The sequence below is a fragment of the Blennius ocellaris genome (assembly GCF_963422515.1).
Source record: "Blennius ocellaris genome assembly, chromosome: 23".
Taxonomy (NCBI): Eukaryota; Metazoa; Chordata; class Actinopteri; order Blenniiformes; family Blenniidae; genus Blennius; species Blennius ocellaris.
The window spans coordinates 3876701-3902641 of NC_137672.1; the positions used below are offsets into that span (position 1 = coordinate 3876701).

The 25941-nt window shown below is 44.8% G+C and overlaps 1 protein-coding gene across 1 annotated transcript in view; it reads left to right on the plus strand.

The window, feature by feature from the left end:
• LOC308147035 (uncharacterized protein) overlaps window positions 1–25941 on the plus strand; it is a 101613-nt gene that overhangs the window by 33508 nt on the left and 42164 nt on the right. The window contains exons 17-28 of the mRNA XM_080519083.1: window positions 661–858; window positions 1632–1730; window positions 1831–1929; window positions 2291–2389; window positions 2518–2616; window positions 4029–4101; window positions 10736–10877; window positions 12927–13011; window positions 13092–13195; window positions 21796–22020; window positions 25260–25414; window positions 25498–25709. Of these exons, the coding sequence (XP_080375209.1) occupies window positions 661–858; window positions 1632–1730; window positions 1831–1929; window positions 2291–2389; window positions 2518–2616; window positions 4029–4101; window positions 10736–10877; window positions 12927–13011; window positions 13092–13195; window positions 21796–22020; window positions 25260–25414; window positions 25498–25709 (1590 nt within the window). The remainder of the gene's footprint in view (window positions 1–660; window positions 859–1631; window positions 1731–1830; window positions 1930–2290; window positions 2390–2517; window positions 2617–4028; window positions 4102–10735; window positions 10878–12926; window positions 13012–13091; window positions 13196–21795; window positions 22021–25259; window positions 25415–25497; window positions 25710–25941) is intronic.

The following is a 25941-nucleotide window of genomic DNA, read 5'->3' on the forward strand; positions in this document are numbered from 1 at the left end:
TTTTTCTTTGGCAGCTAGCTTTTGACATTCTTCGTATTCCTTCGTGGGGTTAGTCCGCAAGTGGTGAAACAGGTTGGTTGTCGAGCTGCATTTAGACGGCAACGGCTTTTCGACAAACTTTGCAGATGACGGTCTTTTGGGTCACGTCAGTCTTTTCAAAGCCAAAGTACTTCCATGCAACTGATGTCGATCCACGTCTTTGGAATTAAATCTTCTGAAGTTGGAGCGTCCGCGGGCGGCGTGTCCATGTTGTCTTTCAAATGTTTCTGTTTAGAGGCACGCTAACCTGCCGGGAACACGCCGGTGAGAGGTCATGTGACCTGCTGCGGTTTGCTGCTTTACGCAAGTTACGTAACTCTTGTTCAGTGAATGTGTGGGGTCTCAACGTGTGTTTTTAGTTGTTTTAGTGAAGTCATTGGCATACTCCATAACGTACATTTGCACATCGTTAAAACAACAATGACGATATTATCGTAAACGATGTATATCGCCCACCCCTATTTGCCACCAGCCCCGTCCTCTGCGCGGGCTGGCGCCCTGAGGAGGCGGCCATAGTAGGATCACGCAGGGCTTGTAATTGGACACCAGCCTCCCGCCGTCTCCTGGTCGGAGGGAAAGCATGGCCGCTGGCGTTGTGGTAACAGTGACTCCGTCCTGCAGAACGGGTACACGCCGCTGCACATCGCCGCCAAGAAGAACCAGATGGACATCGCCAGCGTGCTGCTGCAGTATGGCGCCGACACCACCGTGCTCACCAAGCAGGGCGTGACGCCGCTGCACCTGGCCGCCCAGGAGGGCCACGCCGACATGGCCACCCTGCTCATCAGCAAGGGGGCACAGGTCAACGTGCCCAACAAGGTGACAGACTGCCAGGTGGTGGCGCTCCACCTCGTGCAGTGTCATGATGAATCATCACAAACTTCTAAGTCATTTTTACCGCGTTAAAAGGTTGAACATGCTCGTTATATTGAGTACCGCCGTTAGCGTTAGCTCAAATATATATTATTGTATAATGTGGCGCTTATTCTGCGATATCACTCAAAAGATTTTAAAATGATTTCATTCTAATCTGATCCCAATAAAACAGTAACATTTCAGAATAAAAGCCCAACATCAGAACTGATATATTAAGAGTTAAAATCCTGAGGTTTATTTAGTATTTCATCATTTTGATCAGTTAAATGCAAAACAAACTGCAAACAATTTTTCAGTTTTTATGAAGTGACATCATTTATTACATTAAAAATCTAAGTTTTAATTCAAAATTTCTCAAGCTCATGTTTTGATTCTGCAGTTTTGCCTAAAGGTGATGTTAAAAGAACAAATTGACAAAAACAATCACAATGACGTTTGGTAAAGAAAATGTACGATCTTTGATCTGCACATTTTCACAAACCTCTTAAAGAATTAGCAAAAAAAAAAAGTTCTTGAGCATCAACTTAAAGGAGAAAAAACCCCAACGTAAACTGATTTAACATCATCGCTTCAAGACTTTAAGTTCGTCTGTGGAAACATAAATGTATGGAGGAGGAAATCAAATTCTGGATCAGAATGTATTCTAGTTGAGTTTTCTCGATCAAAGACAGTAGAAATCTTTCTGGACGGTATTTTCCCCGGTTGTTTGTGGACAGAGTGGCCTGACGGCGCTCCACCTGGCAGCGCAGGATGACCGGGTGGCCGTGGCGGAGAGCCTGTCCAGGAACGGAGCCAACTTGGACCAGCAGACCAAAGTATGAGCGCCAACGCCGCGGTCGCCTCGCCGTGCTAGCCTCGCTGTGCTAGCCTTTTTTAACCTCACTGAATTTGGTGTCTGTGTTTGCTGTTCGGCAGCTGGGCTACACCCCGCTGATTGTAGCGTGTCACTACGGTAACGCCAAGATGGTGAACTTCCTGCTTCAGACCGGCGCCAGTGTTAACGCCAAGACCAAGGTACGTCAACTACCTCCGCCGTTAGCCACCGCGAGCGGCTGTGAGCTGTCCTCTGGAGCTGAATAAACCAACATGTTTATATGATTGGATAACGTTGATCGTGCTTCATAGTTGCTCAAGGTGACAAACACGTGTTCCATCACCAAATAAGTAAAGGTGCATAATGAAGCTAAACGGCTAAACCAGCTAACGTGGCTAAAGGAGCTAAAAGGGTTATAATAGAGAAAATGGCAGCTCAAAACAGATAAAACAGCTCAAGTAGGTAAAATAACTAAAATGGCTAAAACTGCTAAATAAAAAAAATTAAAAAAAGTACTTCTAATGAAAATATTCACTTGAGTTTTCTCTTCCGGCATGTCAGAACGGATACACGCCGCTGCACCAGGCGGCGCAACAAGGAAACACTCACATCATCAACGTCCTGCTGCAACACGGCGCCAAACCCAACGCCGTCACTGTGGTACACACACACGCACACACACACACACACACACACACACACACACACACACACGCACACACACACACACGCACACACACACACACACACACACAGTGGTAACAACATGCGGTCTCGTCCTGGGTCAGAACGGGAACACGGCTCTGGGAATCGCGCGGCGGCTGGGCTACATCTCGGTGGTGGACACGCTGAGGGTGGTGACGGAGGAGATCATCACCACCACCACGGTACGTCAGCAACTCCACCTCCGTTTACTTCACTCCTCTCTTCTCTCAAGGGACGAACGCCTTCAGTGACGAGCCACAAACAAGTCGAAGCTCGGTTAGGTCAGGTTTATTTCAATGTACGTCTCCATAAACGTCTGGAACTGCTAGCATGCTACACTGCATGCTAACGCTACTAGAGTTCTGTTTTTCAGGCAACCAGCTGAGATCAACCGGCTAAATACTTGTGAATCCATTTAAACTGCTCGTAACAAGAAAAAGAAAAAAAAAGGCTTTTTGATATCGAGGAGTGATGAATAAATAAAAAATACAAATTAGAAGCATTTCCTACTGGAAGTTCTCACGAGGAGTTCAGAGTTGTGTCCCACAAACGCTAAAGGGCCCCTGGTGGACACAGGCCTGAACAGCAGTGCCCATTAACCAGACTGGATGTGAACTTGTTGAGCGTGTTAACCCTTTGGGGCCTGAAGCATTTTGTGCCGTTTTTCACTACAATTGATTTTTCCTTAATATCTCAGACATAAAATCCTTAAACTTTGCCTTTTTTGGTGTCATGTTGTTCAGGACAACCTCATAAATGCATTTCTGAAGTACTTTCATCACTTTGGCATACTGTATTAAAACAGTGCATCTAAAAACACCATAAAATTACAAATTCTGGTGGGAAAAACATAGATTTATTGACTATAAAAGTCACAGACATGGCTAACGAATCATTTTGTTTACTTGTAAAGTAAATCTAAACTATAATTAACTCGAATTGATCAAAACAGGACTGAAAAAACAGTTATATACAGATATTTACAGTGAAATAGAAGCACTGCCACAGGCGTTTTTGTAAAACTATTTACAAAAGGTAACACATATTTTTCCTCATATCTCCATTTATTTGGGCGATCAACATCATTTAAAAATGAGCTTGTAGTTTTATATCTGCACTTTCGACACGGATTAAAACACTGGACCAGACGACGCTGTGCTGTGACGCTACTGCCTTTTCAAACGGTCATGTGACGAGGACGCACCGGTGCGTCCATCGGCCCCAGAGGGTTAAATGATCCTCGCTACTAAAACACAAACTCCAGTTTGTGTCTGAGAGTTTTGTGAGTGAAACTTCCTCCTCCTAATGTCGACAATACATCACTTGTTTTCTTTTCATAAATATTCAGGTGATCGGTGTGTTGTTCTTTAAGGTAATTACAACAAATATGGTACAAATAATACAGTTTAATCTACAGACATAATATCATCTGATATACAACCCAGTTAATTAGTGTAGAAAACAGGATTTGTTGACTTGTTATGTGCTTTAGTGAAGAGAACAACACTTCTTACAAATGAAACTCTCGTCCTTTCACAGTATGCTAAAGTGTGAATCCGCTCATGTTCACAAGGTTTCTGTTCTCTGCTGGCAGACTGTGACGGAGAAGCACAAGCTGAACGTACCAGAGACCATGACTGAAGTCCTGGACGTGTCCGATGAAGAGGGTGAGTCACATGGTCCGGACGCCGTCCGACCGGACGTTTCCACCACAAGACACTCCCTCTCTGTAGCGTTAGCTGCTAAAGTCTATGCGGCGTCGCTTGGTGGAGCCTTGAAACGACTTCCTGGATGTTGTCGTAACGCAGTGAGTGATTGTCGTGTCCACCTGCAGCGCGGAAAACCATGAATGATGACGTTATGTCAGACGACTCCATGGATGAGGAAGGTATCGAGCACGGCGCCGTGTGCAGCGGTTTGCAGTGCAGATGCTTGCGTTGTGTCCTGCATGGCTAATCGCTCCGGAGCCATTTCCTGAGATTCTGAAGTCGAAACACCTTCAGGGCGATTGTTGATCAGGTTGAAGAGTCCGTTGTCATCTGATTCAACTTTACCATTTGGATTGTCCCTCTGGCGCCGCCCTGGTGTCAGAGCGTCCTGGAGCTAGGCCTTGGGTACGTCTGAAAAGTCCCTCCTATCTCCTTAAGGAAAGGTGTTGGGAGGCTTCCTAAAGGAGTTAAGGAAAGGTGTGAGGAGGCTCCTTAAAGGAGTTAAGGAAAGGTGTGAGGAGGCTTCCTAAAGGAGTTAAGGAAAGGTGTGAGGAGGCTTCCTAAAGGAGTTAAGGAAAGGTGTGAGGAGGCTTCCTAAAGGAGTTAAGGAAAGGTGTGAGGAGGCTTCCTAAAGGAGTTAAGGAAAGGTGTTAAGAGGCTTCCTAAAGGAGTTAGGAAAGGTGTGAGGAGGCTTCCTAAAGGAGTTAGGAAAGGTGTGAGGAGGCTTCCTAAAGGAGTTAAGGAAAGGTGTGAGGAGGCTTCCTAAAGGAGTTAAGGAAAGGTGTGAGGAGGCTTCCTAAAGGAGTTAGGAAAGGTGTGAGGAGGCTTCCTAAAGGAGTTAAGGAAAGGTGTGAGGAGGCTTCCTAAAGGAGTTAAGGAAAGGTGTGAGGAGGCTTCCTAAAGAAGTTAGGAAAGGTGTGAGGAGGCTTCCTAAAGGAGTTAAGGAAAGGTGTTAGGAGGCTTCCTAAAGGAGTTGAGAAAGGTGTTAGGAGGCTTCCTAAAGGAGTTAGGAAAGGTGTTAGGAGGCTTCCTAAAGGAGTTAAGGAAAGGTGTGAGGAGGCTTCCTAAAGGAGTTAGGAAAGGTGTGAGGAGGCTTCCTAAAGGAGTTAAGGAAAGGTGTGAGGAGGCTTCCTAAAGGAGTTAAGGAAAGGTGTGAGGAGGCTTCCTAAAAGAGTTAGGAAAGGTGTGAGGAGGCTTCCTAAAGGAGTTAGGAAAGGTGTTAGGAGGCTTCCTAAAGGAGTTAAGGAAAGGTGTTAGGAGGCTTCCTAAAGGAGTTAGGAAAGGTGTTAGGAGGCTTCCTAAAGGAGTTAAGGAAAGGTGTGAGGAGGCTTCCTAAAGAAGTTAAGGAAAGGTGTGAGGAGGCTTCCTAAAGGAGTTAAGGAAAGGTCTTAAGAGGCTTCCTAAAGGAGTTAAGGAAAGGTGTGAGGAGGCTTCCTAAAGGAGTTAGGAAAGGTGTGAGGAGGCTTCCTAAAGGAGTTAAGGAAAGGTGCGAGGAGGCTTCCTAAAGGAGTTAAGGAAAGGTGTGAGGAGGCTTCCTAAAGGAGTTAGGAAAGGTGTTAGGAGGCTTCCTAAAGGAGTTAAGGAAAGGTGTTAGGAGGCTTCCTAAAGGAGTTAGGAAAGGTGTTAGGAGGCTTCCTAAAGGAGTTAAGGAAAGGTGTGAGGAGGCTTCCTAAAGAAGTTAAGGAAAGGTGTGAGGAGGCTTCCTAAAGGAGTTAAGGAAAGGTGTTAGACGCTCCCTAAAGGAGTTAGGAAAGGTGTTAGGAAGCTTCCTAAAGGAGTTAAGGAAAGGTGTTAGGAGGCTTCCTAAAGGAGTTAAAGAAAGGTGTTAGGAGGCTTCTTAAAGGAGGTAGGAAAGGCGATCACGTTAGTGTGGCAGGCAGACACTTTCACTTAGTGACATCATAATAATGCGACGGCGGTGCAAGTTAGTGACGTCTGCCGTGGCGAGGAAAGAACTACAAGTTTCTGAAAATGGACGATAAAAAGCTCATTTGGGTTTCAGAGGATTTCCAGTGGTTCCAGCAGATCATTGCTTTGGTAACTTACATGATCTGCTCCTTTTCATCCTGAGTTTCCCTGAACGCTACGATGAGCCGGCCCTTTAAATGTTGTCGCCTCAAGGAATTGTGGGGCAGCATGAGCTGGTCTCCTTTGGTAAAGGAAGCATCAGTGTTTCCTAGGCTAAAGGAGGCTCTAAAGGAAGCATCAGTGTTTCCTAGGCTAAAGGAAGCATCAGTGTTTCCTAGGCTAAAGGAGGCTCTAAAGGAAGCATCAGTGTTTCCTAGGCTAAAGGAAGCATCAGTGTTTCCTAGGCTAAAGGAGGCTCTGAAGGAAGCATCAGTGTTTCCTAGGCTAAAGGAGGCTCTAAAGGAAGCATCAGTGTTTCCTAGGCTAAAGGAAGCATCAGTGTTTCCTAGGCTAAAGGAGGTTCTAAAGGAAGCATCATTGTTTCCTAGGCTAAAGTAGGCTCTGAAGGAAGCATCAGTGTTTCCTAGGCTAAAGGAGGCTCTTAGGAAGCATAAGTGTTTCCTAGGCTAAAGGAGGCTCTCAAGGAAACATCAGTGTTTCCTAGGCTAAAGGAGGCTCTGAAGGAAGCATCAGTGTTTCCTAGGCTAAAGGAAGCATCAGTGTTTCCTAGGCTAAAGGAGGTTCTAAAGGAAGCATCAGTGTTTCCTAGGCTAAAGGAGGCTCTAAAGGAAGCATCAGTGTTTTCTAGGCTAAAGGAAGCATCCGTGTTTCCTAGGCTAAAGGAAGCATCAGTGTTTCCTATGCTAAAAGAGGCTCTAAAGGAAGCATCAGTGTTTCCTAGGCTAAAGGAAGCATCAGTGTTTCCTAGGCTAAAGGAGGCTCTGAAGGGAATCATCAATGTTTCCTAGGCTAAAGGAAGCATCAATGTTTCCTAGGCTAAAGGAGGTTCTAAAGGAAGCATCAGTGTTTCCTAGGCTAGAGGAGGCCCTAAAGGAAGCATCAGTGTTTCCTAGGCTAAAGGAGGCTCTGAAGGGAATCATCAATGTTTCCTAGGCTAAAGGAAGCATCAGTGTTTCCTAGGCTAAAAGAGGCCCTAAAGGAAGCATCAGTGTTTCCTAGGCTAAAGGAGGCCCTAAAGGAAGCATCAGTGTTTCCTAGGCTAAAGGAGGCCCTAAAGGAAGCATCAGTGTTTCCTAGGCTAAAAGAGGCTCTGAAGGGAATCATCAGTGTTTCCTAGGCTAAAGGAAGCATCAGTGTTTTCTAGGATAAAGGAGGTTCTAAAGGAAGCATCAGTGTTTCCTAGGCTAAAGGAAGCATCAGTGTTTTCTAGGATAAAGGAGGTTCTATAGGAAGCATCAGTGTTTCCTAGGCTAAAGGAGGCTCTAAGGGACGCAACAAGCCTCCTTTCCTTTGCTTATTGAGAATTCAGACAGTGGTTATCATGGCCACTACACAAAACACTTCCGGGGTTCAGGAGACGTGGAAAGATAAGGCTGTAGGAGGGACAATTGGGACGTACCCCTTGACTCTCCAGTCAATCCACACATTGTAGCAGCTGTTGCCGTTGGTGTGTGAGTGTTTGCGTTAGTGTGGCAGGAAGTGAGGGAGGTATCCAGTCCAGCTCCGGTCACTCAGCAGTGAGACAAACCGGCGGCACTGAGATGTTTCCAGGATCAGGACTGAACACCTCTGGACCTCGTGTTTTACTGCAGCCAGACCTGGTTTCAGGCTCCTTGCCTTGTCGCTTCAAGTATCGGACTTGTGTTGGTTGCTCTTCATTAACACACTGTGTGTGTCTTCAATGCCGCATTGTGAAAAATGTGAAAAAAGTCGTCAATTTGCTGTTTCCCATGATCCAGGCTCATTTGCTTCAGGCTGTATGCTAACCCTGCTAATTGCCTGCAGCTGGAGGGTTTCGCTTCTCATCCATGTTTCCAGAAGATTGAGTTCACTTTGATCTCAATATGACCAAGAGAAAAGTAGAAAATAACCTCAAGGATCAACTTCTAACAACACTGGAAGGTCTGCAGAGCTTGCATGAGTGAAGAAATGTAATTGGCGTGAAGCTACTTATTTCTGTTCTTGATGCTTTTTTTCCTCTCTGATGAAACAGTTCATCCTCACAAAACATTAGCTTCACTATCGTTCCAACAAAAGTATTTTAAATTAGGTTGAAAAGACTCTGGTCTTACTGTTGTGACTTAACAATGTAAACCACGGTACTAACTCCACTCAGTTACTATACTTACTTATACTTATACTGTACTTCCACAGTACTTGTCGTGATTGAACCGAGTTTCAAAAGCCTCATTGGTTCCTCTGTTTATTCTCCAGGACAAATGAGTCCCACAGAGAATTTCCCTCTTCAAAGCTCAGTTCCACAGGAACACCGAACTGAACTGAACCAAAGTGAATCAAACTGAACCAAACTGAACTGAATTGAACTGAACCAAACCGAACTCTCCCACCTCAGCTCAGACTCCCGCAGCTCCATCCAGTCTTTGTTAGCTTTAGCATTACGAGATTCAACTGGCAAATGGTCAGAACACATTTCTCTACGAGTCAAACTCCACCTGAATAAAAACTGGACCAAACTGAATGAAACTAAACTGAACCGAACCAAACTGAACCAAGCCGAACTGAACTGAACCAAGCCAAACCAAACTGAACCAAACCGAATTGAACTAAACTGAACCGAGCCAAACCAATCTGAACTGAACCGAACCGAACTGAATGAAACTGAACTGAACTGAACCAAACCAAACTGAAACGAACCAAACCAAACCAAACTGATTTGAACCAAACCAAACTGAACTGAACCAAACCGAACTGAACTGAACCAAAGTGAATCAAACTGAACCAAACTGAACTGAATTGAACTGAACCAAACCGAACTCTCCCACCTCAGCTCAGACTCCCATAGCTCCATCCAGTCTTTGTTAGCTTTAGCATTACGAGATTCAACTGGCAAATGGTCAGAAGATGTTATTAGGGACCTCGCCAACGGCTGGACCCTAGTTTGTCTTTGAAATCCTGAAATAATTGTTTTTTACTCTCTGCTCCTCATCATGAATACAACCATGGCCAAGATTTAGAAATGGCTTCCACGATGTAATGCTAAGCTCCCATGACTCACATGTGCTCTTCTTTTTCGTAGTATGCTAGCGGTGTTCAAACATCTGGGCTCCAGTTCAATATGCCAATATGCACCAGAGCTTAGCTAAAGCCAATACGGCGCTAGCACTCGCTATTGTTCGCTTACACACTCCAATTGAATGCTCCAGTGATTTGGCATCGGCAGAGTTTACAAAGTATTTTTCATTACTGCGCTTGAATTTGATGAAGTACCGTATTTTCCGCACTATAAGGCACCTAAATACCTCAAATTTTCTCAAAAGCTGCCAGTGCGCCTTATAACCCGGTGCACCTTATATATGGAAGAATTGCTCTACTTCAGACTGCTATTTGACAGCTGAACAACCAGAAGCTTTTATTTTGACAACTCTAACTTCTCAACCGGATCTTCAGAGCGGACGACACTCCACACAACACCTTCATCACTCATGGTTGCACACCAACATTCTAACAAACCAAAATAAACTAGATGAAATAATGACTCCCTAAACTGGGGAACAAAAACACATAAACACAATCAACACAACACCAAGCCCAACAACAACCCACAATAACCTCCAACAACACAAAACATGAATTCCCATCATGCCTTGCATCCTGAGCTCCTCAGTGCAGCCGATAGCTGCAATGAATTATGGGAGTTTCTGTTTGTGGTGTTTTAAATGCAATTATTGGGGGTTCTATTTGGTTTGTGGTGTCGGTAATAATTGTGTTGTGTTGTGTTTTTGTTGCTTAGTTCATGTAGTTTAGTTTATTACCGGTAGTTGTAAGTTGTCAACCAGCAGTGAAGAAGGTTTTGTGTGTAGTGTCCTCCTGGCATAGGCTGCAGGTAGGACTATCAAAATAAAATGCGTGCACCTCTCTGGGTGTTAGAATCAGTGGAAAATATAACCTAATGGCTTTGAGCTATAAAGGTTATGACCACTGGTCTATTGCATGTGCCTTATAATGTGGTGCCTTATATATGAACAAAGTTGTATATTATGTCAATCAATGTAGGTGCGCCTTATAATCCTGTGTGCCTTATAGTGTGGAAAATACGGTACATGAGATGCCAGCTCATTCCAGGAACTCGTACAGCTAATTTTGGTTCTGTCAAGCTTTTTAACAATTTCCTCCTGTTTTTGACATTATCTGTAGAAACCTTCATGTCAGTCACATTTTAAGAAGTTACAAAAGAATAAAATTGTAGCTCGGTAGCTACAACACTACTACCAGCACCATGTGACGAGATGTGATGTAACTCAATAAAGCTGAGTGGGTTTCCTTCAGCTAGGTACCGTTTTGTGATGAGAAGACTTTTCAAAAGTGTTTTGTGAGTTATCATCATGGAGAAGACAACGTGTTAGACTGTGGAGGTGTAGAAGGTGAGGACTCAGAGCAGACCTTCGGGTGGCCCTGATGTTGCTGACGTCTGGTTGGAACCAGTCGGTGATCAACCGATGGACCTGGTGAACAACCTGGATGTTGGATCTTCTGCTCTGTAAAGGCGACGACACCATGACGGGTGACGGAGGCGAGTACCTGCGAGCCGAGGACCTGCGGGAGCTGGGGGACGACTCGCTGCCCGGACAGTACCTGGACGGGATGAACTACCTGCGTTTCAGCCTGGAGGGCGGCCGCACCGACAGGTACACCGTCTGACCTCACAAGCACTCACAACGCTGTGCCTGAAGCCTGAACCGACTCACATCTCACAATTATCTGGACAAAACTCTGACTTCAAAGAGAAAAAAAAAAATATCCTAATTCTGAGAAAAGAATTCTCTGAGTGATGTCACTCTTAGAAAAAAATCTCTTAGGATTTCAAGGAATTTAAGACTTTACTTAGAATTTTTCAATACTAAGATCATGAAGCATCTTAAGCCCTAAGAGTGCTCCAAAGGTGAAAACCACTAGAAGTAGTGAGGAGGACTTTAAGAACCTGAAGAGTTCCTTCAACAGACAAGATGAGGGAAACAGAAAGGAAAGGAAAGATGTTCTCCGTTTCTTTAATCAGTGGCACCGACCACAGTGGGACAATTTCTTTAAAGGTGTGAAAAAATGTCATTTTTTAAAGAGGTTTTTGTTTTTGTCTCTGCTTGATGCGCCGTTTCTGTATGACCCCCGCCGCTTGCGAAAAACGATCTTCGTGCACTCAAACCTCTGGTTCTTCTCCTCTGACATGGTTCCGCTAACACTCTGACATGGTTCTTCTCTGACATGGTTCCTCTAACACTCTGACATGGTTCTTCTAACCCTCTGACGTGATTCTTCTAACACTCTGACATGGTTCTTCTAACACCCTGATATGATTCTTCTAACACTCTGACATGGTTCTCCTCTGACCTGGTTCTTCTAACACTCTGACATGGTTCTTCTAACCCTCTGACATGGTTCTTCTAGCACTCTGACATGGTTCTCCTCTGACATGGTTCTCCTGACACTCTGACATAGTTCTTCTAACACTCTGACATAGTTCTTCTAACACTCTGACATGGTTCTCCTCTGACATGGTTCTTCTGACACTCTGACATAGTTCTTCTAACACTCTGACATAGTTCTTCTAACACTCTGACATAGTTCTTCTAACACTCTGACATAGTTCTTCTAACACTCTGACATAGTTCTTCTAACACTCTGACATAGTTCTTCTAACACTCTGACATGGTTCTCCTCTGACATGGTTCTCCTGACACTCTGACATAGTTCTTCTAACACTCTGACATAGTTCTTCTAACACTCTGACATGGTTCTCCTGACACTCTGACATAGTTCTTCTAACACTCTGACATGGTTCTTCTAACACTCTGACGTGGTTCTTCTAACACTCTGACATGGTTCTTCTCTGACATGGTTCTTCTAACACTCTGAAGTGGTTCTTCTAACACTCTGACATGGTTCTCAACAAAAATCAAAGGGGCACTGAAAAAAAGTGAAACGGCTAAAATGGCTAAAAAAGCTAAAACTGTTAAATTAGCTGAAACCACGCAAACGGCTAAAACGAATAATTCAACTTGAAGCTGCTAAAATGGCTAAAACAACTTAAATGCGATAATATATAAATGGCTTTAATAGTTGAAAAACATAAAACAACAGCTTAAAATACTAAAGTGTTTAAAGGAGCTAAAACGACTCATATGGTAATAAAGTGTTAGCTCCGCCTCCAGGTTTATGTTTTGGGATATAAAGCTAAGGAACATCTGGCGGATTGGATCAGAGCATTGTGACATTCAGCAGCCCAACACAAACCTGGAGGACGAGTTTCAGCCTGTCCAATTAGACAGCCTGCTCCTTTCTTCATGTGTGGATTCTCTGTTTGGAACATCCAGAATTGAAGAAGTCAACAGTCACTGGACTTGTTGGACTTTAACTGAAGATATGTGACTTGTTACATGAAGCAGATTAGGAAAAAAGTCGTCATGGGATTTCCTGGCCGATCGACAGAATTCACGCGAACAGATCAAAGCACGGCAGGAAAGTGACTCACGACATCTCGAGGCGTCGGCGTTCTTTAACGTGAGAAAACAATCGTACACTCACTCCCCGACAGACGTGAGGAAAATGAAGATGGACGTGATTCCATTTCCAGCAAATCGTTCTGGCGCCATTCGGGCCAAACACAGAAGTCGTGTTTGTGGTCTGAGCGTGGGAGCGTTCTCTTCAGCGTCAGTCAGTTTGAATGTTCTTGTGTTCTCCAGCTCCGACAGATCATTCACGCCCACACACCTCAGCTACTACTCCCCCAAACACGGCGTCCTGGACGAGGTGCTGGCCAGTCAGCAGGTACCGACACACTCACCAGGACACATGACCCGCCCACAGTGGAGCTCAGCTCTGACCGCCGTCTCTCTGTTCAATTCCAGCTGTCCTCGCTGTGCAGGGACAATGAGAAGGACTCGTACCGGCTGAGCTGGGGCACTGAGAACCTGGACAACGTGGCCTTGTCCTCCAGCCCCGTCCACTCCGGGTATGTCCAGCAGCAGGGACGACGCAACACTAGTCTTAACGGCTTAGGTGTTGTGATGTGAAACGTTGTCGTGTAACTAGGGGTCCTGAGACTTTCTTCTTCTGGCTGATGTAAACGTTCAGCTCGGTAGTTTTCCAGCCTGGTCAGTTTACTGATGTGGTACTAGTAATACTAGTCCACTGAGGTAATACTAGTCTACTCAGGTAATACTAGTCTACTGAGGTAATACTAGTCCACTGAGGTAATACCAGTCTACTGAGGTAATATTAGTCTACTGAGGTAATACTAGTCCACTGAGGTAATACTAGTCTATTTAGGTAAAACTAGTCTACTGAGGTAATACCAGTCTACTGAGGTAATACTAGTCTACAGAGCTAATACCAGTCTACTGAGGTAATACTAGTCCACTGAGGTAATACTAGTCTATTTAGGTAAAACTAGTCTACTGAGGTAATACCAGTCTACTGAGGTAATACTAGTCTACAGAGCTAATACCAGTCTACTGAGGTAATACTAGTCCACTGAGGTAATGCTAGTCTACAGAGCTAATACCAGTCTACTGAGGTAATACTAGTCCACTGAGGTAATGCTAGTCTACAGAGCTAATACCAGTCTACTGAGGTAATACTAGTCCACTGAGGTAATACTAGTCTACTGAGGTAATACTAGTCCACTGAGGTAATACTAGTCCACTGAGGTAATACCAGTCTACTGAGGTAATACTAGTCTATTTAGGTAAAACTAGTCTACTGAGGTAAAACTAGTCTACTGAGGTAATACCAGTCTACTGAGGTAATACTAGTCTATTTAGGTAAAACTAGTCTACTGAGGTAATACCAGTCTACTGAGGTAATACCAGTCTACTGAGGTAATACTAGTCCACTGAGGTAATACTAGTCTACTGAGGTAATGCTAATCTACAGAGCTAATACCAGTCTACTGAGGTAATACTAGTCCACTGAGGTAATACTAGTCTACTGAGGTAATACTAGTCCACTGAGGTAATACTAGTCCACTGAGGTAATACTAGTCTATTTAGGTAAAACTAGTCTACTGAGGTAATACTAGTCCACTGAGGTAATACTAGTCTATTTGGGTAAAACTAGTCTACAGAGCTAATACCAGTCTACTGAGGTAATACTAGTCCACTGAGGTAATACTAGTCTACTGAGGTAATACTAGTCCACTGAGGTAATACTAGTCTATTTGGGTAAAACTAGTCTACTGAGGTAATACCAGTCTACTGAGGTAATACTAGTCTATTTGGGTAAAACTAGTCTACAGAGCTAATACCAGTCTACTGAGGTAATACTCATCCACTGAGGTAATATTAGCCTACTGAGGTAATACTAGTCTATTTAGGTAAAACTAGTCTACTGAGGTAATACCAGTCTACTGAGGTAATACTAGTCTACAGAGCTAATACCAGTCTACTGAGGTAATACTAGTCCACTGAGGTAATGCTAATCTACAGAGCTAATACCAGTCTACTGAGGTAATACTAGTCCACTGAGGTAATACTAGTCTACTGAGGTAATACTAGTCCACTGAGGTAATACTAGTCCACTGAGGTAATACTAGTCTATTTAGGTAAAACTAGTCTACTGAGGTAATACTAGTCCACTGAGGTAATACTAGTCTATTTGGGTAAAACTAGTCTACAGAGCTAATACCAGTCTACTGAGGTAATACTAGTCCACTGAGGTAATACTAGTCTACTGAGGTAATACTAGTCCACTGAGGTAATACTAGTCTATTTGGGTAAAACTAGTCTACTGAGGTAATACCAGTCTACTGAGGTAATACTAGTCTATTTGGGTAAAACTAGTCTACAGAGCTAATACCAGTCTACTGAGGTAATACTCATCCACTGAGGTAATATTAGCCTACTGAGGTAATACTAGTCTATTTAGGTAAAACTAGTCTACTGAGGTAATACCAGTCTACTGAGGTAATACTAGTCCACTGAGGTAATACCAGTCTACTGAGGTAATACTAGTCTACAGAGCTAATACCAGTCTACTGAGGTAATACTAGTCCACTGAGGTAATGCTAGTCTACAGAGCTAATACCAGTCTACTGAGGTAATACTAGTCCACTGAGGTAATGCTAGTCTACAGAGCTAATACCAGTCTACTGAGGTAATACTAGTCCACTGAGGTAATACTAGTCTACTGAGGTAATACTAGTCCACTGAGGTAATACTAGTCCACTGAGGTAATACCAGTCTACTGAGGTAATACTAGTCTATTTAGGTAAAACTAGTCTACTGAGGTAATACCAGTCTACTGAGGTAATACCAGTCTACTGAAGTAATACTAGTCCACTGAGGTAATACTAGTCTACTGAGGTAATGCTAATCTACAGAGCTAATACCAGTCTACTGAGGTAATACTAGTCCACTGAGGTAATACTAGTCTACTGAGGTAATACTAGTCCACTGAGGTAATACTAGTCCACTGAGGTAATACTAGTCTATTTAGGTAAAACTAGTCTACTGAGGTAATACTAGTCCACTGAGGTAATACTAGTCTATTTGGGTAAAACTAGTCTAAAGAGCTAATACCAGTCTACTGAGGTAATACTAGTCCACTGAGGTAATACTAGTCTACTGAGGTAATACTAGTCCACTGAGGTAATACTAGTCTATTTGGGTAAAACTAGTCTACTGAGGTAATACCAGTCTACTGAGGTAATACTAGTCTATTTGGGTAAAACTAGTCTACAGAGCTAATACCAGTCTACTGAGGTAATACTAGTCCACTGAGGTAATACTAGTCTACTGAGGTAATACTAGTCCACTGAGGTAATATTAGTCTATTTGGGTAAAACTAGTCTACTGAGGTAATACCAGTCTACTGAGGTAATACTAGTCTATTTGGGTAAAACTAGTCTACAGAGCTAATACCAGTCTACTGAGGTAATACTAGTCCACTGAGGTAATACTAGTCTACTGAGGTAATACTAGTCCACTGAGGTAATACTAGTCTATTTGGGTAAAACTAGTCTACTGAGGTAATACTAGTCTACAGAGCTAATACCAGTCTACTGAGGTAATACTAGTCCACTGAGGTAATACTAGTCTACTGAGGTAATACTAGTCCACTGAGGTAATACTAGTCTATTTGGGTAAAACTAGTCTACTGAGGTAATACTAGTCTACAGAGCTAATACCAGTCTACTGAGGTAATACCAGTCTAGTGAGGTAATACCAGTCTACTTAGGTAATACCAGTGTACAGAGCTAATACCAGTCTACTGAGCTAATACCAGTCTAGTGAGATAATACCAGTCTACTTAGGTAATACCAGTGTACAGAGCTAATACCAGTCCACTGAGGTATTGCTAGTCAACAACAGGAACAAGAATGTTTTTAGTTTCTGGAACTAAAGCTTCGCTGCTTCTTGTTTAAATGTGGAGTGTTGACTGAGTATTGACACAGCTTCGATGGAGGAACGTTTGTAGCATGAAATGATTGTTGTTTGGAACGATTGTGGTGTGGAACGATTGTGGTGTGGAGGGATTGTGGTGTGGAGGGATTGTGGTGTGGAGGGATTGTAATGTGGAGCGATTGTGGTGTGGAGCGATTGTAATGTGGAACGATTGTGGTGTGGAAGGATTGTGGTGTGGAGGGATTGTAATGTGGAACGATTGTGGTGTGGAGGGATTGTAATGTGGAGCAAATTTGGTGTGGAGCGATTGTGGTGTGGAGGGATTGTAATGTGGAACGATTGGGGTGTGGAGGGATTGTAATGTGGAGCAAATTTGGTGTGGAGCGATTGTGGTGTGGAGGGATTGTGGTTTGGAGCGATTGTAATGTGGAACGATTGTGGTGTGGAGCGATTGTAATGTGGAACGATTGTGGTGTGGAGCGATTGTGGTGTGGAGGGATTGTGGTTTGGAGTGATTGTAATGTGGAACGATTGTGGTGTGGAGCGATTGTAATGTGGAACGATTGTGGTGTGGAGCGATTGTAATGTGGAACGATTGTGGTGTGGAGCGATTGTGGTGTGGAGGGATTGTGGTGTGGAGGGATTGTGGTTTGGAGCGATTGTAATGTGGAGCGATTGTGGTGTGGAGTGATTGTGGTGTGGAGGGATTGTGGTGTGGAGGGATTGTGGTGTGGAGCGATTGTGGTGTGGAGTGATTGTGGTGTGGAGGGATTGTGGTGTGGAGGGATTGTGGTGTGGAGCGATTGTGTTGTGGAGGGATTGTGGTGTGGAGTGATTGTGGTGTGGAGGGATTGTGGTGTGGAGGGATTGTGGTGTGGAGCGATTGTGGTGTGGAGTGATTGTGGTGTGGAGGGATTGTGGTGTGGAGCGATTGTGGTGTGGAGCGATTGTGTTGTGGAGGGATTGTGGTGTGGAACGACTGTGGTGTGGAGCGATTGTAATGTGGAACAACTGTGGTGTGGAGCGATTGTGGTGTGGAGCGATTGTGATGTGGAGTGATTGTGGTGTGGAGCGATTGTAATGTGGAACGATTGTGGTGTGGAGCCATTGTGGTGTGGAGCGATTGTAATGTGGAACGATTGTGGTGTGGAGTGATTGTGGTGTGGAGCGATTGTGGTGTGGAGCGATTGTGGTGTGGAGCGATTGTAATGTGGAACGATTGTGGTGTGGAGCGATTGTGGTGTGGAGCGATTGTGGTGTGGAGTGATTGTAATGTGGAACGATTGTGGTGTGGAGTGATTGTAATGTGGAACGATTGTGATGTGGAGTGATTGTGGTGTGGAACGATTGTGGTGTGGAGCGATTGTGGTGTGGAGGGATTGTGGTGTGGAGGGATTGTGGTTTGGAGCGATTGTAATGTGGAGCGATTGTGGTGTGGAGTGATTGTGGTGTGGAGGGATTGTGGTGTGGAGGGATTGTGGTGTGGAGCGATTGTGGTGTGGAGTGATTGTGGTGTGGAGGGATTGTGGTGTGGAGGGATTGTGGTGTGGAGCGATTGTGTTGTGGAGGGATTGTGGTGTGGAGTGATTGTGGTGTGGAGGGATTGTGGTGTGGAGGGATTGTGGTGTGGAGCGATTGTGGTGTGGAGTGATTGTGGTGTGGAGGGATTGTGGTGTGGAGCGATTGTGGTGTGGAGCGATTGTGTTGTGGAGGGATTGTGGTGTGGAACGACTGTGGTGTGGAGCGATTGTAATGTGGAACAACTGTGGTGTGGAGCGATTGTGGTGTGGAGCGATTGTGATGTGGAGTGATTGTGGTGTGGAGCGATTGTAATGTGGAACGATTGTGGTGTGGAGCCATTGTGGTGTGGAGCGATTGTAATGTGGAACGATTGTGGTGTGGAGTGATTGTGGTGTGGAGCGATTGTGGTGTGGAGCGATTGTGGTGTGGAGCGATTGTGGTGTGGAGCGATTGTAATGTGGAACGATTGTGGTGTGGAGCGATTGTGGTGTGGAGCGATTGTGGTGTGGAGTGATTGTAATGTGGAACGATTGTGGTGTGGAGTGATTGTAATGTGGAACGATTGTGATGTGGAGTGATTGTGGTGTGGAGCGATTGTAATGTGGAACGATTGTGGTGTGGAGGGATTGTGGTGTGGAGGGATTGTGGTGTGGAGGGATTGTAATGTGGAGCGATTGTGGTGTGGAGTGATTGTAATGTGGAACGATTGTGATGTGGAGTGATTGTGGTGTGGAGCGATTGTAATGTGGAACGATTGTGGTGTGGAGTGATTGTAATGTGGAACGATTGTGATGTGGAGTGATTGTGGTGTGGAGCGATTGTAATGTGGAGCGATTGTGGTGTGGAGCGATTGTGGTGTGGAGCGATTGTGGTGTGGAGCGAGTGATTGTAATGTGGAACGATTGTGGTGTGGAGTGATTGTGGTGTGGAGCGATTGTGGTGTGGAGCGATTGTGGTGTGGAGCGAGTGATTGTAATGTGGAACGATTGTGGAGTGGATCGATTGTGATGTGGAGCGATTGTGGCGTGGCGCCATTGTGGCACGGCACAATTATGGTGTAGAGCAATAATGGCGTGGAATGATTGTAGCGTGGAACGACTGTAATGTAACTGGTGTTACTTCAGCATTTTGAAACTTTTCGTTTTTCTCTCTGTCGTTTCTCTTTCTGCTCTTACTTGTGTTGTGGTTGTCGTTGTTTTTAGCCATTCCTCTCCGTGCCATGAACATGGAGACCACAGCAGGTGACCTTCACCCTCCTCCTCCTCTTCCTCCTCATCACCATCACCCCCCTCCCCAACACTGTACTCTCCTCCCGGTGGAGAGGTGTACGTGTCAGTGTACATCGCCTCCTTCACTGTTTCCTTGCTATTCAGCAGATATTCAGTCTCAGTTCAGGAGCTGAAACTGTTTTGTCTGCCAGCTAATGCTAACCTGCTGTTTGCAAGGGTGGACGCCCAGTGGTCACCTAGCAACCATGACGTCAGTCCAGGTTTCTGCTCAGGATACTTTAGGATACTGACCAACTAAGACTTTAAAGTTAGCTTGAAGTTAAAGCTCATTTTGCTTAATAGAAGCAGGAAAACAGACTTTGAACGATGAAACGGGTGTCTGTCGGTCCGACATGAGAGTTTTTCGAAGGTCGTGTGATGCAGCGTCGGTTGTTGAACACCTCATGCGTCACACAGACGCTCTTTGAACACTGACATTTACTACTCTGCCGCCACATTAGTATCGCAATGATTGAACCGTTTCCAACACTTCTACAAGACTTACAGAAACATGAACGTAGCGCATGTAGAGTACAGAGAGCACATAGAGCACATTGAATACATAGACCACACAGAGCACGTAGAGCAGACAGAGTACATAGAATATGTAGAGCATGTACAATTTAGAGTACATAGAGTAGGTGGAGTAAGTACATAGAGTATGCAGAGTACGTAGAATATGTCGAGTATGTAGAGTTTATAGAGCACATAGTGTATATAGAGCAGGTAGAGTACATAGAGTATGCAGAATACATAGAGTAGGTAGAGTACATAGAGTAGGTAGAGTACATAGAGTATGTAGAGTGTATAGAGCAGGTAGAGTACATAGAGTATGCAGAGTACGTAGATCACGTAGAGTATATTGAGTAGGTGGAGTACACAGAGTATGTAGAGCACGTAGAGTATGCAGAGCACGTAGAGTATACAGAGTAGGTGGAGTACATAGAGTATGCAGAATACATAGAATACGTAGAGCATGTAGAGTATATAGAGCAGGTAGAGTACATAGAGTATGCAGAATACATAGAGTATGTAGAGCACGTAGAGTATATATAGCAGGTAGAGTACATAGAGTAGGTAGAGTACATAGAGTACGTAGAGTGTATAGAGCAGGTAGAGTACATAGAATATGCAGAGTACGTAGAATATCTAGAGCACGTAGAGTATATAGAGTAGGTGGAGTACGCAGAGTATATAGAGTAGGTGGAGTACAGAGAGTATATAGAGTAGGTGGAGTACAGAGAGTATATAGAGTAGGTGGAGTACAGAGAGTATATAGAGTAGGTGGAGTACAGAGAGTATATAGAGTAGGTGGAGTACAGAGCGTATATAGAGTAGGTGGAGTACAGAGAGTATATAGAGTAGGTGGAGTACAGAGAGTATGCAAAGAACATAGAATACATAGAGTATGTAAAGTATATAGAGTAGGTGGAGAACAGAGAGTATCTTCTACTGAATGTTTCTTTCACCTTAGTCCAGATGAGGCCCCACTGCATCGACCCTCAACCCCCCTGACCTCTGACCCCGACCCCCCGGCCTCCCTGACCCTCCTGACCCCCGACCCCCCGGCCTCCCTGAACCCCCTGACCCTCCTGACCCCCGACCCTCAACCCCCCTGACCTCTGACCCCGACCCCCCGGCCTCCCTGACCCTCCTGACCCCCGACCCCCCGGCCTCCCTGAACCCCCTGACCCTCCTGACCCCCGACCCTCAACCCCCCTGACCTCTGACCCCCCGACCCCCCCACTCAGATGTGTGCTTCATGTCCATGTCTGCCAGTGTGCATGAGGTTTGAGTTGGAGTCACGACATCAGCATGGTTTTCCTCCATCAGTGTTGAGAAAACGGACACCAAACTTGAAAATTACATGTCGACTTAAAACTTCCTCTTTTGGTTCATTTAGTATTTTGTGCTCAAACATGCTGGTTGAGAAACGACGGATCTAGGGTTAGGGTTAGGCTTAGGGTTAGGGTTAACCCTAACCCTGGAATATTTTATTACATCTTAACGAGTTTCGCTTGTTAAAAGCTATGTAGTTTAGTTTAGCTCATTAAAAGCTATCTGAACTAGCTTAATGGAGCTAAGCTGTCTAATAAAGTATGTTTAGCTATGTTCATATCTGTTGCTACTTGAAAATATGATTGTTAACTGAGGTTTTCTTTTTTTTTTGTTGACAGACTAAATAATGATTCTGCTGTAATGCTACATCTTTGCTAGCATGCTTCATTAGGTTGCTGAACTGAAATCGATCTCATCTCTAATTACAGAGCTTTTTGGTGAAAATTCAACAAATTGACGGAGATTTTAAGTGTTTGTCAAAGCTCTCGTGTAGAAAGCACAAGGCTGGTGTCCGTGTTCTCACCAAAGCGTAACCCCAGCAACATGTTTGTAAGGTGTAATCCTCCGTGTTCCCACTGCAGCTTCCTGGTCAGCTTCATGGTGGACGCCAGGGGTGGAGCCATGCGGGGCTGCCGCCACAACGGCCTCCGCATCATCATCCCGCCCAGGAAGTGCAGTGCACCGACGCGGGTGACGTGTCGGCTGGTGAAGCGCCACCGTTTGGCCACCATGCCACCCATGGTGGAGGGGGAGGGCCTGGCCAGCCGGCTGATCGAGGTGGGGCCGTCGGGGGCCCAGTTTCTTGGGTAAGAGCCGCCTGAAGGTCCGATGGCAGTCGTCCCCTTTGGTTTTGTCGTATGTCTGGTCTGTATGTGGAGGTATTATTGCAGCAAAACTATTTGTCTATGCGTATGAGAGTTGTCTGTCTGTACCTCAATCTGTCTGTCTGTCTGTACCTCAGGCAGACGGACAGATTGAAGTGCAGACAGACAGTTTGAAGTGCAGACAGACAGATTGAAGTGCAGACAGACAAATTGAAGTGCAGACAGACAGTTTGAAGTGCAGACAGACAGATTGAAGTGCAGGCAGACAGATTGAAGTGCAGACAGACAGATTGAAGTACAGGCAGACAGATTGAAGTACAGACAGACAGCTTAAGGTACAGACAGACAGTTTGAAGTGCAGACAGACAGATTGAGGTACAGAGGTACAGGCAGACAGATTGAGGTACAGACAGACAGATTGAGGTACAGAGGTATAGGCAGACAGATTGAGGTCCAGACAGACAGATTGAGGTGCAGGGGTACAGACAGGCAGATTGAACTGCAGACAGACAGATTGAGGTACAGAGGTACAGGCAGACAGATTGTGGTACAGACAGACAGATTGAGGTACAGACAGACAGATTAAGGTACAGACAGACAGTTTGAAGTGCAGACAGACAGATTGAGGTACAGAGGTACAGGCAGACAGATTGTGGTACAGACAGACAGATTGAGGTACAGACAGACAGATTGAGGTGCAGGGGTACAGACTGACAGATTGAACTGCAGACAGACAAGTCTCCATACGCATAGACAAATAGTTTTGCTACAATAATACCGCCATATCTGTAAACAGTAAAATAAGAAGGCGCTGAAAGCCTGAAACATAATCCTGGCTCAACTGGAGATTTCCAACTCACTGCCGTTTGGTTTGAGATTAATTTCACCCAGCCTTGCCGCTGCCTTACTAAAAACTGTTTGTGTATCCGCTCTGGCTTCCATCTGGGATGTTTCTGTCTGCTCTGCAGCATGCTCTGGTTTCTTTCTGACTCTCAGCCTCTCTCCCTCTAACCCCGACTGAAGAGCTTCTCTGATTAACTCTACCTCCACTAGAGGGCGCCATGATTGGTTTGATACGTGGCCTCAAAGTTCTGCTCCAGATTCACTTCATCCACTGTTATCAAGCTCCCTACAACCAAAACCTCTGGAATAGCCACGTGACAAATAACATCTTATAGTATAAACAAAAGTTCATAAAGTATCATTCGATATCCTGAAAACACCGTTTCAATCCAATCTGTGTCGTCCAATCAACCACCGGGTGCCAGTATTCTGCAACAAACTGTTATTTTCACAAAGTTGATGAGTTTTGTTTTAGTTGTCATCATGTCACAACGGTTAGTTTGAAGAAAGAAGAAAAGGTCGAAAATGATTCTGCTCCACTAAAGAATTGCTTTTGTTCAGTAACCGTATCATTAATACACTTTAATGTTAGCCAAGAAGTTAGCTATGCAAACTACAAACTATATCAATTTTACACATCGACCTCCTTAACAAGAGTCCTGTGAGCGTGACTTTGAAAACACTGCAAGCTAATAAATGTAGGAGTTGTATAATGAGAGTTAAGGTTAGTTTGAAAGGAAAAAGAAAACAACAAAAAAAACAGTTCAAGCTGAAGTTTCTTTCGGCTTCTTGGGAACAACAAAACATTAAAACCTAAATGATTTGTATTTTATATTTCTCAGATTCTTCATCATGAAATTAAAAATCAGGTTTGTGTTTTTAAACACGGCTGCTTATAAAGCTAAGTCAGAACATGCTACCATGTTTTAGTTTGACCTGTGAAGCTAATGCTATGCTGTTAGCATGATAGCTGATAAACACAAGGGTTGCGACGCATGAAGGATTAAATACAAACGGTAGCACATGAGCTTCGCTATAATAATTTTTCACACTTTCATCTTTAGTGAAAGTCACATTTGCGTGAAAACAATGCAAGCTAGCTGATGTAAGAGTTATGAAGTGAAAGTTAAAAGTGAAAAGTGAAGAAAAAGCACAGTTTGAGTGGTAAATGTCAACTTGTTTAAGATACATACAATCCCTACAATGCTGCCCATTAGCAACACCAACACTTCTCAGGTTAGCAGAGACGAACCTCCTTCACAGAACTGACTTTTAGATTTGCTAGCATGTTTTTCAGGGTTATTTCCTGTAGTTCTGTGTCATTTTAACGATGGACATTGAGAAGACTTGTACGTATTGACGTTTCCAGAGACGTTTGTCTGTGTTCTCTCTTCCTCCCTGCTGCATTCGGACGCTTGCGCAGTAAACTGCACCTCCCCACCGCCCCTCCACCTCTTAACGAGGGCGAGAGCCTGGTTAGCAGGATCCTTCAGCTCGGCCCACCTGGAACAAAATTCCTCGGGTAGGGCGGAAAAAACACCTCCAGTGGTTCTGTATACGAAACAATCGACGAGTGGTGTTGTTTTCGTTGTTTCTAGCTCGTTGTGTCATCTGTCATGTTGGCAGTGTTCCCTCTTCACCTCCACACCGCTGCCTTTCCTTGTTAGCCCTCGCCAACGCTCTGCATCCCCCATCCTGTTCTCATGTTCCCTGTCCTCCTCATGTGTGTCAAAGAAAGGCTTCTCTTTTCATTTTCCTGTGAGATTTAAATGGTTGTGTGAGAACCAGACACCCCGAGTTAGGCTAGTTGTTCAGCTGAATCACTAGAACATCCCATCATTTGAGCTAAAAACGCCATTAAATTCTCCTCAGATCAGTAATGAAGTCACATCTTACATGGACCTCTCGCACAACCCTCTAACTCCCACAGGAACCTTCACTGTTTTACCGTCTGTCGGATCGTACATGTAGCATGCTTCGGTACGCTAGCTAGCTTGTCACATCAGGTAAGTGTCAAACACATTGCAGCGGTTTATGACAATCCTGCAGCACAACAAACTTTGATTTACAATTCCTACTGATATAACGTACATCATGGTCATTACTCTGCTAAAGAAAATAATCAGCAAAAGTACTGCATTCATTTATGCTCATGCTAATTTACACTGAGCTTATTGCAACAAATGAGAACAACTTTATTTCTTTTTCTTTTTTAACTTCAATGGAAAATGGCGAGCTAAAATCAGAATAAAAATCATGAGAACATGCTGAATGGAATCCTGGTTATAATCGGTGTGAATAATGCTCTACAGCAGTGTGAATGACTCCTAGCCACAAGGTGGAGCTGCTAATGGGGGCTGTTCCCTCTCCACCTCCAGTCCGGTGATCGTGGAGATTCCTCACTTCGCCGCCCTGCGAGGGAAAGAGCGCGAGCTGGTGATTCTGCGAAGCGAGACGGGAGAGAGCTGGAAGGAGCACCACTGTGAGCACACGCAGGAGGAACTCAATCAGATCCTCAACGGCATGGATGAAGGTGAGTCCTCGACGTGCTGGGAAGCATCCCCCGCTGCAGTTGACCACTTCTGTGACATGTTCTTCTCCCCGGGCCGCTTCCAGAGCTGGACACGCCGGAGGAGCTGGACAGGAAACGCATCTGTCGCATCATCACCAGAGACTTTCCGCAGTATTTCGCTGTGGTGTCGCGCATCAAGCAGGACAGCAACCTGATCGGTCCAGAAGGGGGCGTGCTGAGCAGCACTGTGGTGCCCCAGGTGCAGGCCGTGTTTCCAGAGGGTGCGCTCACCAAGAGGATTCGCGTGGGACTGCAGGTTAGCTGAGCTTTTCTCCGGAGCTTTTCCAACATCAAAACTTTAGGCATGGTTTGTGGAGTGAAGGTGTGGCGGCGGTGTGGCGGCGGTGTGGCGGCGGCGCGACCGAGGCTCTGTTCACACAACAATGCTCCCAGTGAAAACACACTGCATTTGTTTTACATTTACAAGTCAATATCTTCAAACCAATATCGGTTTCTCTGGCAACAGCAAAAACCGATATTGGTTCGAA